This window comes from Cutaneotrichosporon cavernicola (assembly GCF_030864355.1).
Source record: "Cutaneotrichosporon cavernicola HIS019 DNA, chromosome: 7a".
NCBI classification, from domain to species: domain Eukaryota; kingdom Fungi; phylum Basidiomycota; class Tremellomycetes; order Trichosporonales; family Trichosporonaceae; genus Cutaneotrichosporon; species Cutaneotrichosporon cavernicola.
The window spans coordinates 245,358-262,152 of record NC_083399.1 but is presented as its reverse complement, the minus strand read 5'-3'; the positions used below and the strand labels follow the sequence as shown (position 1 = coordinate 262,152).

General features: G+C 57.6%; 6 protein-coding genes across 6 annotated transcripts; 3 read left to right on the top strand and 3 right to left on the bottom strand.

The window, feature by feature from the left end:
* Positions 1 to 32: 32 nt before the first annotated feature.
* On the bottom strand, positions 33 to 2,091 carry CcaverHIS019_0700970 (uncharacterized protein; the record flags this gene model as incomplete). Its single annotated transcript, XM_060603503.1, has 2 exons — positions 33 to 1,290; positions 1,337 to 2,091. The coding sequence occupies 2 exons, from the start codon at positions 2,089 to 2,091 to the stop codon at positions 33 to 35; spliced, it is 2,013 nt and encodes a 670-aa protein (XP_060459790.1).
* Positions 2,092 to 6,413: 4,322 nt separating this feature from the next.
* On the top strand, positions 6,414 to 9,322 carry CcaverHIS019_0700960 (uncharacterized protein; the record flags this gene model as incomplete). The annotated part of the gene is made up of 9 exons (XM_060603502.1): positions 6,414 to 6,680; positions 6,744 to 6,935; positions 6,974 to 7,245; positions 7,284 to 7,436; positions 7,471 to 7,624; positions 7,671 to 7,985; positions 8,024 to 8,219; positions 8,261 to 8,344; positions 8,382 to 9,322. 9 exons carry the CDS (start codon positions 6,414 to 6,416, stop codon positions 9,320 to 9,322), a joined length of 2,574 nt encoding a protein of 857 aa, XP_060459789.1.
* A 549-nt stretch (positions 9,323 to 9,871) lies between these two features.
* On the top strand, positions 9,872 to 11,329 carry CcaverHIS019_0700950 (uncharacterized protein; the record flags this gene model as incomplete). The annotated part of the gene is made up of 1 exon (XM_060603501.1): positions 9,872 to 11,329. The coding sequence occupies one exon, from the start codon at positions 9,872 to 9,874 to the stop codon at positions 11,327 to 11,329; it is 1,458 nt and encodes a 485-aa protein (XP_060459788.1).
* A 200-nt stretch (positions 11,330 to 11,529) lies between these two features.
* On the bottom strand, positions 11,530 to 12,657 carry CcaverHIS019_0700940 (uncharacterized protein; the record flags this gene model as incomplete). Its single annotated transcript, XM_060603499.1, has 1 exon — positions 11,530 to 12,657. One exon carries the CDS (start codon positions 12,655 to 12,657, stop codon positions 11,530 to 11,532), a length of 1,128 nt encoding a protein of 375 aa, XP_060459787.1.
* A 752-nt stretch (positions 12,658 to 13,409) lies between these two features.
* CcaverHIS019_0700930 (uncharacterized protein) lies at positions 13,410 to 15,701 on the top strand (the record flags this gene model as incomplete). Its single annotated transcript, XM_060603498.1, has 1 exon — positions 13,410 to 15,701. The coding sequence occupies one exon, from the start codon at positions 13,410 to 13,412 to the stop codon at positions 15,699 to 15,701; it is 2,292 nt and encodes a 763-aa protein (XP_060459786.1).
* Positions 15,702 to 15,732: 31 nt separating this feature from the next.
* Positions 15,733 to 16,626, bottom strand: dehH1 (uncharacterized protein; the record flags this gene model as incomplete). Its single annotated transcript, XM_060603497.1, has 1 exon — positions 15,733 to 16,626. The coding sequence occupies one exon, from the start codon at positions 16,624 to 16,626 to the stop codon at positions 15,733 to 15,735; it is 894 nt and encodes a 297-aa protein (XP_060459785.1).
* Between the last annotated feature and the right edge of the window lie 169 nt (positions 16,627 to 16,795).

Sequence of the window (16,795 nt, the reverse complement as noted above, 5' to 3'; positions counted from 1 at the left end):
CGGCCTACAACATGCAATTCGCTTGTTTTCAATCACAGCTTGGCGACAGCCTGGCGGCGGCGCACGATCACGTCCGAATCGGGGTCGACGTCAAACGTGAGCGTGTTGACGGGGTTAGCGGCGGCGCGCTTGAACACGTCCTCGTACACGTTGCCGTCGTAGCGGCCTAGAGACGAGTTGAGGACCATGTCTGAGAACGCCCACCCGTCCATGAGGTTGACAGCGTTGGGGCGGACGCGTTGCAGGAGCGCAAGGATGGCCTTCTGGCGCGCGAGACCGTCGGCGCGGTTCGAGGGAAGGGCGTGGGCGTCGGTGAACTCGGAAGCGTACTGGTCGGTCACGACGGCGACGTAGAGGTGGAAGAGGTCGTTGATTGCCTGCGCGGTGGGGCCGGGAACAGAGGCTGCGACACCGGGGAGGGCGGCGGCAAACGCGCGAACAATCACAAACTGGGCGTATGCGGCACAGAGGCGCCAGAAGGGGACGAGGAGCTGGTTCCAGGTCCAGCCGTCCTCGCGGAGAGCGAGAATCTGGAGAGTCTGGAAGGCGACGCGGTGGCCGAAGGAAGCGACAACGTCCTCGTCCTTGGACCAGTCAAACGAACGGCGGGGGTTGGCCTTGTAAGCTGCGAACATGGGGTCGTTGGCCTTTGCCTTCTTGACAAGAGCGCGAGCGACCTGCTTGGAGAGCATGTAGTTGTCGCCCTCGTAGGTGACCGAAGGAAGCATCTCAGCGTACAGGTGTCCAATGCCAGAGTAGTGCGAGTATCCGTGTCCACCGCAAGAACGACGAGCAGCCTCGATACCCTCGACCGAGATGAACGTGCCGTGGATCTTGAGAGCGCAAGAACCAATGTGCAGGTCAGCGAGGAGGGTCTCGGCGCGCTTCTGGTCGCCGCCCGAGAGTGCCTGGTCGTAACTGCGGTAGAGAGCGCCAAGCTCCTGCGTGCTGAAGAAGAGGGCGTATGACGTCGCAATGAGGGGCAGGAGGCGGAACTGGACCATGGTGTAGTCGAGGACGGGGACTTCGGCGGGCGACTTGGAGTCGTCGTCGGCAAACTGCTTGCGAACCGCGGTGTAGCGCACGGCGATCGAGGCGGCGCGAGCGAGAGTCGTTGCGGCGTCGGCGGCAATGCCGACACGGAGGAACGTCATACCGCCATAGACAAAGGCCGGAGAGCCGCGGCGCTGGTACACGCCCGTGTCGGGGTCGACGATCTGGAAACGGTTGAGCATGTTGATGTGAGGGATCTTGACCTTGTTGAAGAGGGCGAAGCCGTTGTCCATCGACCTTGTTTGTCAGCTATGCAGTTTGGCCTGTAGCTTGGCGTACTCACTGGAAACCAAACTTGGGTCCAATGTCGCCTACGTACACGCCCTCGAGGGGCTCATGGGTCTTGATGTCGCGGACGGGAACGACAAAAGTGTGCGGACCGTGGTTCTTTCCGTCGATGATGAGCTGGGCCATCACGAGCGCGTGGTTGGCAGTACAGCCAAGCGTGCCGATCCACCACTTGGACGCGGTGAGGCTAGGCGAGTGAATGATGAAAGTCTTGTCGCTCGGGTTCCAGGTAGCGGTGGTCTCGAGTCCGCGGACGTTGGAACCGTGGCTAAGCTCGGTTTGGGCATAGCAGCCGATAATCTTGTCAGCCTTGGCGGGAACGAGGAAACGCTCGTGCTGCTCAGCCGAGCCTTGGTCAGTCAAGCACTTGATGAATGCCTTGTCGTGGAGGCCGTAGACGTGAGCCTCTCCCGCCGCCGTACTTGCATATGCGTATTGTTCCGGTGTCCATCCGTGCTTCTTACGAAGGCGCTTGAGGGCCTTTCCGCGCTCGAGGGAGCGCTCAATCTTCTCAACTCGTCCGAGGGAGGGAAGCGCCTCGAGTTTGGCTGCGAATCCCTGGCCCGAGTTGGCGATCGCGTCCTCGACGGCGCGGCGCATGGCCAGCGCGTCGTCGGGATACAGCAGAGTCTCCAGGGCCTTGGGGTCGACCTTGGAGTTGCTGCGCTCGGCAGCGAGCTGGGCAGGGCCAGTCGTCTTGGCGGGCAGCAATTGCTGTACCCAGGCTGGGGGGACGGCGGGGTTGGACATGGTGTTGTTTGATGTTGGAGGTGGGCTGAATGCTCTCATCAGCCAAGGCTTAAGAACGGCGTTGGATATGAAGATCCCGGTGATGTGGGGCGTATCATAACCGGATAGACTGTCCAAGTTAGCGGATATGACCGATTCACCACCCAAACGGGCCAAACTGATCGATTGGTAAATCCAGATACCGAACACCGCCATCCCCGACCCCACATCCCGTTACTTTTGTTCTACTTCGGACTACTTCGGACTCCTCAACAAGTCATTACTGTACAGTGTAGACTGGGCCATGGTCGCGTGATAGACAAGGCAAGGACAAAAAAGAAAGCGCTTTCCGACTTCGAGTTTCCGTTCGCACGCGCGGAGGTCCTTTTCTCGCCCTTCGGCATCGACAGTGATCCACAAGGATACCAACGTCAAAGTTTATGCATCCGGTGCATCCAACTGGTTACTGGGATGCAGAAGACCGCGTGCTTTGGAATCTCGTGGCCACAACGCATCGATACAGTGAGGTGTCTGGGTGAAACTGACCTCCAACCACGTCGCTTGTCTGCATCGCTCTGAGGACCCAGTGTCCTCGGAACACACCTAACTGTGATGTACCACAAGTTTTGGAGTTGTCTGGCTTCGTGCCGACGTGCTCGAGACTGCCACAACGAGGGTACGAATCACGTGAGGGAGCGGGGCGCCCACGAGCTCTGTCGAGGTTACTGCAAGCCTCATGCCGGTCTCCGCTCCACTGGCTGTCCACCTACTGTTCCCTTCTCGCTGGGCCTCGCTCCTAAACCGGCATTCGCGCCAGGTCAGGGGACCTGTGCTCATCACAGTCAGTGGCTACAGCGCCCTTTGGCATGGTCGGCATCGTCGGGGCTGATGGCATCTTGCCAGCTAGATTGAGAGGATCTGGTGAGCGCCTAACGGCTCGGTAGAGCTAGTTAGGGATGGTGATGTGTCGGGATGTTTGACGCAGCACGCCTGCGAGGGAGTTCGGCCGTTACCGAGGACTTGTGGGCCATAGTTCTCGACATCTCATGACCCAACTCGCTGTCTTGCGTTGTGGCTGCGCTGCGCCTCGACCTGCGCGACGCCCGAGCTGTCAACTGGCGGACATGTTCCTGCCAGAGTGGCGTCTCCTCGCCCGAGCTATTGAGGAGCGCCAGTTCTGTTATGATCAAACAGTAGAATCAAGCAGCCCCTCGAATCGACGTCCTCAAGACACCCATAACCGTAGGCAAAGGCTTTGGCGAATGGGTATAGGTCAAATTGAGGGGACATGTTGGAGTTGTTTCCAGCCTTCATGAAATCCTCGATGGCCTTCATGAAATCCTCGATGACCTTGACAGCTTGCACGATTACATACCTGATGACCACGTTGATGACCGCCTTGGCTTCCATGATGACATGCCGAACAATCAATCTCGGCCACGTCCTTGCGATCGAAGCCATTCAGACCGCATGGCTTGAGGGACGCCAACAGGTAGGGCGGCGCCAGGTGGCGCATGACAGGGGCTTCACGAAAAGCCTCCGGGATGTATCCTGGATGAAGGTGTCGAATCTGTCCTGCTTCATGCAACCCGCCTGGCATGTGAGCGGCGGCGTGGAACATAGGACGGGGCACATAGCAAGTCAGAATAGCACCGCCAGGAGCGTGCACGTGTTGTCGCCATACTGGACGTACCGAGATGGTGGGTTGGGATGGGCGGGCTGAGCGGGGAGGTGGTCAATGTGGCAATGTGGGGAATGGAGGTGGGAGAATTATTGTTTGCAAGAGGATTGGCTAGTGGCCATGATTGTCAGCACTGTGGAGCGGCGGGCACCGAGACCCGTAACCACCTACAGTCTCAGGAGCCTGCTGGTCGGCGCTGGGAAGCCGAATACTGTAGCAAAACTTTCAAAGGCCCCTGCCCAGTCTGTGCAGCGGGCACAGCCGCCTGGAGAGTCCGTAGAGATGGCGATGGTGGTCACTTCGAGTGGAGAAAGGCGTTCCGCGCCTCAACCTCGAGGCTTGGTTCATCAATCACACAGAGAAAAGTAGCGCTGCCGCTTTGATCAGCTGAGGGTTGACAGCTAATGACATGCATTGCTTGTGGCGGATCTGCAGTCGACCAGTGCCACAATCGCTGATGTGAGCCATTCGACCAAAAAGCTTCAAGGAACGACCTGACACTATCGGAGTGACTGGCGGCTTTCGGCCCCAATGTAACGCATCTTGCACTGGTAGCTCATCATACCAGGATAACGCGGAGACAGCGTTCGAAACGGCCACTTAGGCTCATAGTGTGTGCATTGCTGAGACAGAGTTCAAAGCATTCACATAGGCTGCCGACGCCACCAACCAGTTGCGTGGAGAGTTGCCGTTGAGCGCCACACCATGTCACTGGCATCGGAGTGCGAACCTAACCCAGTTGGAGAGGAACAGTGGCGAGGAACAGTTGGAAAATGCCATTGCGGCGCAGAATACTCCAGACGGAGTGCGTGGAGGTAGTGCGTAGCTGATTTGGGAGGCATTGGTAAGTTACTGGGCATTCCTAGTACGTGAACAGCGGGAGGGTGGGCGTGATCGCGCGGAATGTCTGTGCCATCTGTGTGTGAAGCGACTAGTTTCCAAAAGATACGTCGTGCGCTTGTTCGAATCTGGTCAGCCGAGTGCCACGGATAGCATGGTCTCTGGCGTCAGGGACATGGCTTGACGCTGCCGTCACCTGATAAGATGGGGTGAGCTGTGCTTGCCGAGGCTAATGCAAGGCCCAGTTCATAGGGTAGTAATCCGGCAATTGAGAGGCTATACATATATCTGTACACTATGAATGGCTGTCCGTTCCATTACAGGGCTTGACCGATTCATCGTCCCTCCTCAATCACTTTGGCTTGGGAATTTATGGCGCCGCTGAGCTGCTCAACAGGAAGAGCAAGGGTGCAACCCTGCAGTTTGCAGGATCGCAGGTGAATTATTGAGAACTGGTAACCAACTGCAACTTGGCATCACTGAGCCTTGCAAACACAGACGGCCCCACTTGGACGCCGAGCTGCGACTGCAACGACGTGACGCAAGCATGGGCCATGCTCCACCCAAGAGACGCTGACCTAGTTACCTAGGTACATGTCACACCTCAGCAGCCCTATCATGGAGATCCAACCCAAGGTTTGGCTCAGGTTTCCCTGGCGGTTCTGTTACAAGTGTGAACAACAGCCGTCCCAAGCCCTGGGGTCAAGCATGAGTGACGACCCCGCAGACCAACACGGGGATTATCTCACATTGGGTGCAGAATGTGACAACAAGGTGAGGGGCAAGGGATGGATGGCACAGCCTCAGTTTGGGTCGCAACACCCTACTGGAAGGGAGCTGAAACGAGTCGTACTCGGGCGATCGGGAATTGACTGTGCACCGTTGCCAGGACATGCTGTGATTAAGCATGCAAGAACAGAGGGTAGTTGCGTCCGAGGATGACAAGCGATGATTAGGGATCGCTGCTAGGGTGGACTAGGGTGGACACTTGTCGCTCGCCCAGGAACACGGGTTTGTGCTTGGACTTGGACCGGAAGTGACTGAACTGACGGTACAGCGCACAGTCACTTCCGGTACAGCGCAGACCCAAACTGACAATGGTGGAGTGCGTATCCATCTCTCCCGCTTGATAGAGTTGACCGCCAAGAAGTCCTCAATAGACCTTGGTAGAGCAGTGTCGTTTGTTGTTCAAAATGGATGTTTGGGGGTTATGCCGTGATGGAATGCCGTGATTTGTACCTTTGGACCTGGCTTCCCGAAACCCAGATGTGCAAAACCTACTAAAGTCAAGGGAGGAGTATGACTCTCCTCAAACCATCAGTCTGGTCATGCCGAAGGGTTACAGTTTACCTACTTTTTACCCTGTAGAATGCGGGAAGGATTCAACTGAATGAAAGGTTAACGCGCGGTCATAATTCATAATATCCTGAGAAACAGTGACGGAGATTTTTAATCGGCTTTGAGTTAACCCTGAGAAATGCCACATGTCTTACTGCCATTCAACTTGTAGATCTGCGGGGGGATCGCCTGAAGTGGCGTCGTGCCGTGGTGCCGTGGCGTCTCGAGGCCCCATCCAAAAGCCACGGTTTATCCCGCAAAGGACGCAGGCACTGAATGATTCGGGGCCAGAGTGGTGCGTGATCGTCTTTACGTCCCTGCTCTCCTCCACCTCGCCCCTGCCTATCTGCGTGGGAAGTCTGTATAAAGCGATATGTCGGGGCTTTGCGATGGAGGAGAGAAGAGAAGAGAAGAGAAGAGCGTTGGAAAGATGTCTGGACGTTTGAATCCTCCTCATTATCCATACGCCTACATCCCCGACGCAATGCCTTCCAACTCGAGCGACGAGTTCAAGGACAACGACAGTCGTGAAGACTATCGGACTCAACCGACTGTCGGAGAGGAGGAGTCCCGCTTGCCGGCTGGAACCCTCACCGACGATGAGCGCCTCCGTATGCTCGGATACGACGTGTCGCTCGGCCGGCCTCTCGGCTTCTGGTCGAGTGCAGGCTTGAACGTGTGCCACTCCTCGGCCATCTTCGACTTCATCGGATACCAGGCCATGTACGCTTACGATGGCCCACTATTGTTTGTTAGTAGAAAAGACAACAGATACGACCATTACGGCAGCCGGAACCCAAGTTGACACTCCCAGATTATCGGATACCCGTTCCTCGCGTTCTTCCACCTTTGCCTCATCGGACCGTTTTCTGAACTGGTCTCCGCCTTCCCCGTGGCTGGAGGTATGGCGACATGGGCGTGGCAGCTTGCTCGCAACGGTGTCGGCGGAGAGCGCCAGTGGGCATGGGTTGTTGCTGGTTTCACCCTCGCCATGCACTTGGGCAAGGTACGTCCCACAGTGGATAGCCTACTAACTATTCGCAGACAATCAGCTACATGTACGCCGTGACTATCAGCCTCAAGTCCATCTACACGTCCATGGCTTTCCCGGATTCCAATCAATTAACTGGCGAAGCTGCGCACCCCAAGGAATGGTGGGAGCCCGTCTTCTACCTCTCACTTGTTTCCTTCGTGGCCATCTTGACTATGACTCGTATCGCGCGGACGAGCACCTTTTGGATCGCAGCCGGCATTTTCAACGTCATCGTCATCATCCTAACGTATAGTATGCTCATCACATGCGCTGTCAAGATTCCGTGAGTACTCTCACAAGGTTCCCAATCCTAACGCACAGGACCAGTCCCCAAGCGAAACTCATGGACATTCTGGGCGGGAACCCGCCCCAGAACTGGGGCTTTCCGAACCGAAAGAAGTGGATCTATCCTCTGTCGCGCATGATCTTCATGGGCCTTCCCCTTAGAGTCACTGCGATTGATGCTCCTATTCAGTGAGTCTGAGAAACGTCACTGTTCTTACACCAGCATGGCTGAGGAGACCCAGAACCCATCACGCACGGTGCCGCGTGTCTTGTGGACAACCTGTATCTATCACTACATCAACGTCTACATCTTGGTCATCCTGTACATCGTGTTCCTTATTCCGGTCACGAACGGGTTGTACGCTACGTTTCCAGTTGTAAGTGTTACTTTGAGGATTGGGAACACGACGACTGACATGACAGGTTCCTTTGGGAGGGATCATGGACATTGGCAAATCTGGTATTTTGGCATTTGCCATCCTCGCCACTTTGTGTACCACGACGCAGGTCCTGGCATCGACGCTCATCACGTCCCGCTTCATCTTCGCTCTGGCACGTGACAAGGGCATTCCTTTCTCCAAGTTCCTCGCGAGAACCGACAAGCACAAAGAGCCGTGGGTGGCCATGACTGCCCTTCTACTGGCCATGTTCCTGGCCACTACTGGATGGCTCGTCAACCATCAGAACTGGTTTTCTCTTCTCCAAGCGTTCCAGTTCTACCTCATCAACATCCCTTACGTGAGTTCGACTTGTCGCGTGCGTAGACTAACGGCCAGGGACTTCCCTTGGTCCTCTACCTGTTATGTCGCCTCGACCTTCGTTACGTTGGTCGTTCCGACTTTTCGTTGGGCAGGCTCAGCAAGCCTTGCACTTGCATCACCATTGCCTGGCTGTCTCTCTCTTTGATCCAGGGTTGCCTGTCATTGACAGTATTCAATGGGAAAACCATAGGCGCGGAGGCCAAGGATGGCCGTGAGTTCAAGTGACAGGTTACCGGTTTGGCTGACAAGCAGAAAAGGCAAGCGAGATCATCAGCTTCCTGCCAATGGTGATCGCTGGTCTGCTTCTTATTTTCCTCGCGTCGTGGTTCCTATATGGTAAGTTGTTGCCGACGTCCAGTTGGCTGACTCCCAGGTCGCCGCCACTTTGTCGGGCCAATCCGCGCCCTCACTATCTGGACGACAGGTCAAGACATCGATCCAAGAAACGTCAGCACTACTAACCCACGAGGCCGGGCCATTAGGCAGTACATCGACAAGAAGACTGGACGTACATCATCCAACGAGGGCTCGAATCCAGCAACACCAGTGCGGCCAACCTTTAGTGGACCGCGGACCGCTACGCTGCCCTCAAGTCCGGCCAAGTCGCCGACCCTGCAGCGTCTCCTTGGTCGTGGTACGAACAGTCCTTCGAATGGAAGCCCCGGCCCCTCCACAGACTGGAACACGTCCACATCGCCGTATGGCGGCCCCGCAGTCTCTGTCTTGCCCGAGAGCGGAGTGCTGCCTCACGAGAGGACGGCCAACTATGACATGACTCGGGGAGGAGTCTCCGTTATCCCGGAGAGTGGCGTTTTCCCAGAGAGTGTGGTCGATGATCGCTCGATGATGAGTGCAGCGCAGGCCGAGTCCCAGTTCCTCCCAGAGCCCCAGGCAGCAGTGTCGCGCGCCCGCCGCGGCATCTCCTTCCGGCCATCAACGATCAAGATCGGCAACCAGTCGTACCCCCTCACGCAGCTCACGCCGCCCCCGCGCTCACCGCCCACTCAAACCCCACTCTCGCCCCCACCGCGTGGCCGCAACAGCCTCCAATACGCATCCGCTCTGCCGACACAGATTGAGGCCGCAATGGAAGAGTCACAGCTCGAGCCTGAACCTCACTCTGGGCTATCGTTTGGCGCAATGCCGGCGCTCGAAGAGTCACAGATCCACCCGGGCGGGTCACGCGACAGCTTTGGCGTCGGGGACACGCTCGAGTCCCGCTCAGGCGGCAACGTCGTGAGCATCCCCTCCGAGGAGGAGAGCTTTATCGAGCCGGCGGCTCTTGCCGAGTCGCAGCTCCATCCGAGTCAGTGATAGAACCCTCGTAGCCGCTGTAGTTGTGCTGTGCTGTCTATAATTGCAGATGCACTCAGTTCATTCATTAACACTGTCTAAGACATTATGGCCCTTGTGACTGTCTAAGACATTATGGTCCATGTGATCGAGACGGGAGGGACGGGAGGGCCGCGTAGAATACCACTGTTCTCACGTGATGGCACATTGCATCTCAACGGCTAGTCTGCAATGACGTATTCCGATACGAGTTTGGGTCCTCTGGCCGCACACCACCAACGTGAGATCTACGATTGCGTTACCGTCGTAGAGATAACCAAGCTGATAGCGGCTCGTGCCTGTGGGCGGTGAAGGACCTGGTTGAGATGGCCATAGCGCAAGCTTGACTTGTTTCTCGATCAGCAGATGGGCAGGTCACCAAAAGCCAGCAAGTAGAGAGACGCTTGGGCACAGCTACATCAGCCAGATGGCTTCGGAGCTCTTCCAAGGGAACCGAGGATGTTCCGAAGCTCCACCATCATCGCCACAGTCCCAGATCACGTTCGAGGTCTCATTCACACCATCCCCCACATGTCAGCACTCATCCTTCGAGCGCTCTCTGCATTGCTGGCGACCTGCGCTTGGCCGAGCCGGCGACGCCCCTCCCCGCCCCTCCCTGACAGCCACAACGACAACCACACCGACAACCACGCCGACAACCACGCCGACAACCACGCCGACAACCACACCGACAACCACACCGACAACCACGCCGACAACCACACCGACAACCACGCCGACAACCACGCCGACAACCACACCGACAACCACACCGACAACCACACCGACAACCACACCGACAACCACACCGACAACCACACCGACAACCACACCGACAACCACACCGACAACCACACCGACAACCACACCGACAACCACACCGACCCGCTACTCGACAGCAATGCGTTTCCGCACCTCCTCGACGCGATTATTGCGGCCAGTGAGCCATACGAACTCATGGCCTTCCGACAAGTGAGCAAGGGCGCACGCTCTTGCGCCGACGCAGTTCTCTTCGCACACGTTGCCATCGTCGCCCTCAATAATTACCCCTTGGTCGAGTATTGGGCGCCGGACATGCGTACCCGCCTCCCACTACAACCACGAATGGACGCGGAATGTATCGACCACTCTGCCAAACTCACACACACACGAGCATTGGACATTTATTTCGATGGCCGTTGCTTCTCGGGGTATTCAGCTAGGGTGTTCCGCCGCTACCAGTGGTGCGAGGGCCCCCCGTGGCCTGCCGCCACGCTCCTCAAGAACCCCGACATTGTGCGACGCGCCGACGCGTCGATGCCACATCCACCCACGACAATTCTGGTCGATTACATCGACTTGACGGCCCCGCTTTCCACAGGCATGGAGTTCATCCACGCTACCGGCGAGTGTACCGACTATGTCCTTCATCTGTCATTTGCACAGCACAGCAACGTCGAACCCACCAGCCTGAGGCTGCGAGGCGCAAAGCGCTCCCACAATATCCGGAACATCACCCTCATCCTTTCCCCCCAAGGTGAAGCATATGGCGACTACAGCCGTCGCAAAGGATGGGTGGACCGGTTCGACGTCCTCCTACCCTTAATGCAAACCTTGGTGCCGTGGCTCGCTGGCGGGGCGAGGCTCACTATTGTCGGTGCAGAACAATGTCACCCCATCTACATCGGTCTGATGGCTGGTACGACGCTCTATCCAGGCCGCCAGCCACTCCACGATCGAACGATCCGATGCCTCAGTGGTATCAGTGAGATGGGGGAAGGTATTGCCATCCCTCCAGTCTGGCAGGGCGCTCTGCGCTCTCGGGTGTATGAGATCCCGGTTGCAGATGCGGAATTTGGTAGTTCGGCTGACGAGAACTGGCATTGGAACCGCAACGAGGTCGACCGCGCACACGAGGTCGCTGAGACCATGCTTTTTGTGACGTTTGACGAGTGGCGGGCAGAGCAAGATGGTGTTGTGGCCCAGTGGCGACCCGCGAAATCTGTCTAAGAGGTTGGGCGACATGCGACGACACGGTCGGCGACTAGAACAGGAGTGAGATGGACTGTTATGGTATGGATACTATGTGATGTTGTTTGTGGCGAGGCGATCTACACGACCAATATGAAGTAAATTCGGGGCGAGGGTATATCTGCATTGTTCGCAGAGAGGACAAAACTAATTCTACTGCTCTAGGCAGGAGGGATCATCTACGTGATTACACAACGAGGGCAGGTGCGGTCGCCGTGGACGTGGGTGCCGTCGTCATGGGCGACATCTTCCTCGTCGTTGGCCGGGCCCTCATCGGCATGGGCATCCCACAGCCCATACTTCTCCTCGGGCTCCACCCAGAGGTCACTTATGAATCTCACCATGTGCTCCGGGACCTCGACTTCGCGGGCGCTGGTAGTAGCGACCCACTCGTCCATCGTGAGGAAAGAGATCGGGTAGCCTGGCCGACAAATCCGATCGAGTTCCGCCTCGACTTGAGCTGGAGTGGCTTCGGGAAGACCCATGAGCTCGGGACTGCACGCTTCCAGACCAACAACGGTGACGCCCGAAATGAGGGGGCTGTCACCCGACAGGACCTTGGGAAAGAAGATATCTAGAGTCTTGCCACCCTCAGCCACGTTGGCAGCTCCATCGATCGGGTGAAGGACGAGGGTGAGAGTCATCGTATCGTGCGAGTCCTTGACATTATTGGTGATGTGGATTAGGTCTCCCGGACCGTAGGGCCATCTGTCGTTGAAGGTGATGTGGACGACCCATCTCTTGGGGCCAGGAAAGTAGAGCTGGAGCTGGTCAGTGTGGTATCGGGTGTCGAGGTAGCGCTCCTCAACCTCGGGAGCTGGAAGGAGAGGGAAGGCCGACGACGTGCGCACGAGGGTGCCGCTCGAGAGGGCGGGCAGCATGACCGGGTTGAGACCAGGGGCCATGACGTCGACGGTGCGCGCGTACTTGGTGACCGAGTTGATGCTGGAGACCGGCTCCTGAGTCGTGTGCCCAAAATCGTAAGCCTCGGGGTGGGGGGTTGTCGGAATGGGGGTCATGGGGAGGCGCGCGCTGCGACCATCAGTCGTGGACGCGTAGCACCTGTTGGAGAAGCCTGAGACCCAGAGGAGAACGTGCTGGAAGAGACGCTTGTCGGTGCGGTTGCGGAGGCGACGGCACGTCGTACGCAGGCGGAGTGAGGTAGGGAGATCGGCCAAGTCGGCGATGCGCTCCACGATATGAGGGAAGGCGACGATGTCGATGAGAGGGTTACCCTTGTACTCGATGATGAGGGGAGCCTCTGGTAGAGTTGCTACGGGCTGCTCAGCACCGGTTTCGTGACTCATCGTGAGGAGAGGTGAGGATGAGGGATGGAGAGAAGGAGGGAGGAGGAGGATCCATGGTTTAAATGAGAGTGAACTATCAGGGGTGTTGAACAGAGTCGAGTCTACACGAGGTAGTGTTGATGTTTGAGAGGAAGGCAGAGCAAGAGGATGGAGAGCCTAGGCTAGTGGACAATGAGACGAAATGCGCCTAACATTCATCTGGTCTCTATTCATAGTTGTCATCTCGAGACGTGACACACTGTACACAGCTCGAGTGCCAAACTCAGAAGGATGAAGAGCCTTTTCAAAAAGAGAACACTGGACGAGTTAGGAATCGAACCAAAGACCTTTCCAAATCCACTTTGATGTCGTGAAGACGCCATGCGAATGGAACGCTCTACCAACTGAGCTACACGCCCTATTTGTTCCGATGTTGGAATGTTTTTTGCCTTCATTTTTGTAGTGACATATCGGAGATCGTTCTCACTCCGTCTATCTCGGCCCGATTTGGCTGATCGTCATTCGGATCCGAAGCAACTCACACCAAGGCCCACCATCACTCCAGCCTCATTGAGACTTGTCTTGGCATTTACTCGACATCCTCGGTGCCGTTTCAAGCGCTGGTAGCACACCTACCACTTATAATCATCTACAACGCACACCGACTCTGTCAACTTACGACCTTACGACCTTTTCACGTCCGCCTCCATCTCTCCCTACAAGCTTAAGCCCTCCATATTACCAGATCCACACCCAATCCCCTTTCCCACAGCATGATCACTATCGAGCAAGTCGTGGCCGCCGCGCCGCCTCAAGTCCGTGAAACGCTTGACGACGGCACCGTCGCCTACCTTGGCACCGTGGTTGCTGGCAAACACACTCCCGAGGAGGTGCGCCTGGCGCTCGAGCCGTTCCTTGGCATGGAACCACGCGAGCTCGATGCCATGTTTGAGCGCCTCACCCTCGAATCAGCACCACCTGCCAACGGTGCGAGCAATTTACCGAGGTTGCTGCCGCCCTCAGCATCGTCCGCCGAGTCGTCCCGCCCTTCGACGCCGAGCAAGAAGAAGCGGAAGGAGAAGGCGCCGGGCAAGCCGGTTGTCAATGCGTACTCGCAGCAGAGCCGGTTTCACGCAGCCACGATCACGACACTCAGCAAGGAAGTCAACCTGCGTAATGTCAACGTCACGATTGACGATGCCGACTTGCTGGTCGATGCGCGGCTGTGGCTCAAGGCTGGTGTGCACTACGGTATGGTGGGGCGCAATGGCACAGGCAAGAGTACACTACTGAGCGTCATCGGGGACAAGAGCCTCGTAGGATTTCCGGAGAATATCCGGACGCTCTACGTCGCGCAGCTCGACGTGTTCGACACGGATATCAGTGTTGTCGACGCTGTTCTGCTGGCCGACACGGAGCGGCAGAAGCGCGTAGACAATATTCGGGCCCTCGAGGGAGGTGAGGACGAGGCGGTACTCAAGGTGGCTGTGGATGCGTACGTTGCGCGGATTGCGCACGAGCGTGTCGACGATGCGCAGAAGAAGGCAACCCTACGATCCGGAAAGCGTGGCAAGATTGCGCGCGGTGCTGCGCTCAAGGCCGAGCAGACTATGCTCGCGAACGTCCACGACGAGGTATACGGTTCGCCTGCGGGCGCCGTCTCTGAAGTCGCCGCCAAGGTCATTGCCTCGTTGTACGCCGAACTGGATAAGATGGACGCGCACAGTGCCGAATCGAGGGCGCGGGCGATTCTCTCCGGCCTTGATGTCGACGAGGATATGCAGGATGGCCCTGTATCTGACCTCTCTGGTGGATGGCGCATGCGTGTGGCGATCGCCAAGGCCATGTTCATCGAGCCCGACCTCCTCCTCCTCGACGAATGCACGAACCACTTGGACCTCGCTGCCATTGCATGGTTGCAAGAGTACCTGACCACACTGGAGGACATTACGATCGTGTGCGTGTCGCACGATCGCGACTTCTTGAACGGCGTGTCACAGGAGATCATTCGGCTCAAGGACAAGCAGCTCACCTACCATCCCGGCAACTATGACGCGTACGAGCAGGCGGAGGACGAACTGCGCAAGAAGCGAGAGCGGCAGCACGCAGCGCTGGAGCGCCGGCGTGAGCACGTGCAGAAGAGTATTGATCGGTTCAAGAAACACGCCAACAAGAGCGGCGACGATAAGGTGCTGGGCCAGATGGCGAGCCGGCAGAAGAAGCTCGAACGCATGGCAGGTACCAACAAGACCGAGGATGGCAAGCGCTTCAAAGTCTCATACTGGGCGGGGTATCACGACACTATGCGGCCCGAGATCGAGCTCATCAAGGCTGAGAAGGACGTCGACCTGAGTATCCCGAACCCCGAGAAAATCCGGGGGACTGGGCCCCTCGTCGCCTTGCATTCTGTCTCGTTCTCATACCCGGGCAAGAAGCGGCGTGTGCTCAAGAGCATCTCGCTGACCATCATGCCCGGCGACCACATCGCGCTCGTGGGCCTGAACGGTTGCGGCAAGTCGACGCTTGTACAGCTGCTCTGCGGCGTACTCTCTCCGACGCACGGGCGCGCCGAGATCTCACCCCGCCTCCGCATCGGCCACTACACGCAGCACTTTGTTGACGAGCTCAGCAGCGTTGCTGAGTCGGGACTGGCTCTGCTGCAAGCTCGCGCGTACTTGGCGTTCAATGCCGACACGGGCGCCGAACCGCCCAAAGAGGGCGACTTGCGCCGCTGGCTCGGGTCGTTCGAGATCTCTGGCCAGCTCGCTTTGCGGTCGGCCAATACGCTCAGCGGTGGGCAACGCGCGCGACTCGCCATGGCCCTCATGCTCTACGACCGGCCGCACATGCTCCTCCTCGATGAGATCACCAACCATCTCGACATGTATGCGGTGCAGGGGCTCATCGCTGCGCTGAACGAGTATGAGGGCACGGTCGTCATCGTCACCCATGACCGCCACTTTGTGCGCGAGTGCGCTGACGACGTATACGCACTGGAGGACGGGCGCCTGCGTCTCCTCGACGACGGCATCGACGAATACGTCGAGCAGTTTGCAGACCTATAAATGTAGCATAATCATGTACTATCCTGACTCTCTACTCGGTGCCGAGGAGGAACGGGAGCGCCTTCTTGATCAGAGCGTCCGGCGCCTCTTCGGGGATGTAGTGTCCACACGCCAAGGTGCCGCCACTCACGTCAGCCGCGACGCGGCGCCATTCCGCCAGCGGGTCGAAGCACATCTCAACGATTCCAGCGGCTCCCCAGAGAACAAGTAGTGGTGCCTGGACTTTTTTGCCCGCGTTGCGATCGACGCGGTCGTGGTCGAGGTCGATTGACGCGGCTGCGCGATAGTCCTCGCACACACCAGTTGCCCACCCCTCAAGCTTGGCGCAGCGGAGGTACTCTTCGAACGCGGCATCGTCGAATGGATTGGTGCCAGCAAACTTGACCATGCAGGCACGGAGAAACGTCTCTGGGTTACTGGTGATGAAAGTCTCGGGCATTGGACTGGGCTGGATGAGGAAGAACCAGTGCCAGTACTTGCGTGCGAACAACTCGGTAGTGCCCTCGTACATTGCGAGCGTGGGGGCAATGTCCAGCACCACTAGGCGGTCCAATACGGACGGGTGGTCCATGGCGAGGCGGTGGGCCACGCGCGCTCCACGATCGTGAGCGAGGATACTGAAGCGGTTGAATCCCAGATGAAGCATGAGTTGCACATTGTCCGCAGCCATGACGCGCTTGCTGTGGTTGGAGTGGTCCGGCGTCGCGGGAGGCTTCGAACTATCTCCGTAGCCCCTCAAGTCGGGGAGGACTAGTGTGAAGTGCTCGCTGAGGGCCGGGACGACCTTGTGCCAGATCGCATGCGTCTGAGGGTGGCCGTGGAGGAGAAGAAGGGGTGGTTTGCCTCCCTCAGAGACGCGGTAGGCGATGTCGACGCCGTTGACGTGGGCCGTGTGCTTGTCAATCCTCTCGAGCCCTGGAAGCATGATGAGTAACTGTAGTGTAGGACATCAAGTTTGCTTCTTGGGAAAGGTGAGTAGCGGTGGGCGCCGGCTACTTGAGCATACCCGTTATCTACCGGTCAATGCCGACCCTAATCTGACGATAATATCAAGCCGATGCATCGATGCATCGCACTGCACTATTTTTATTCAA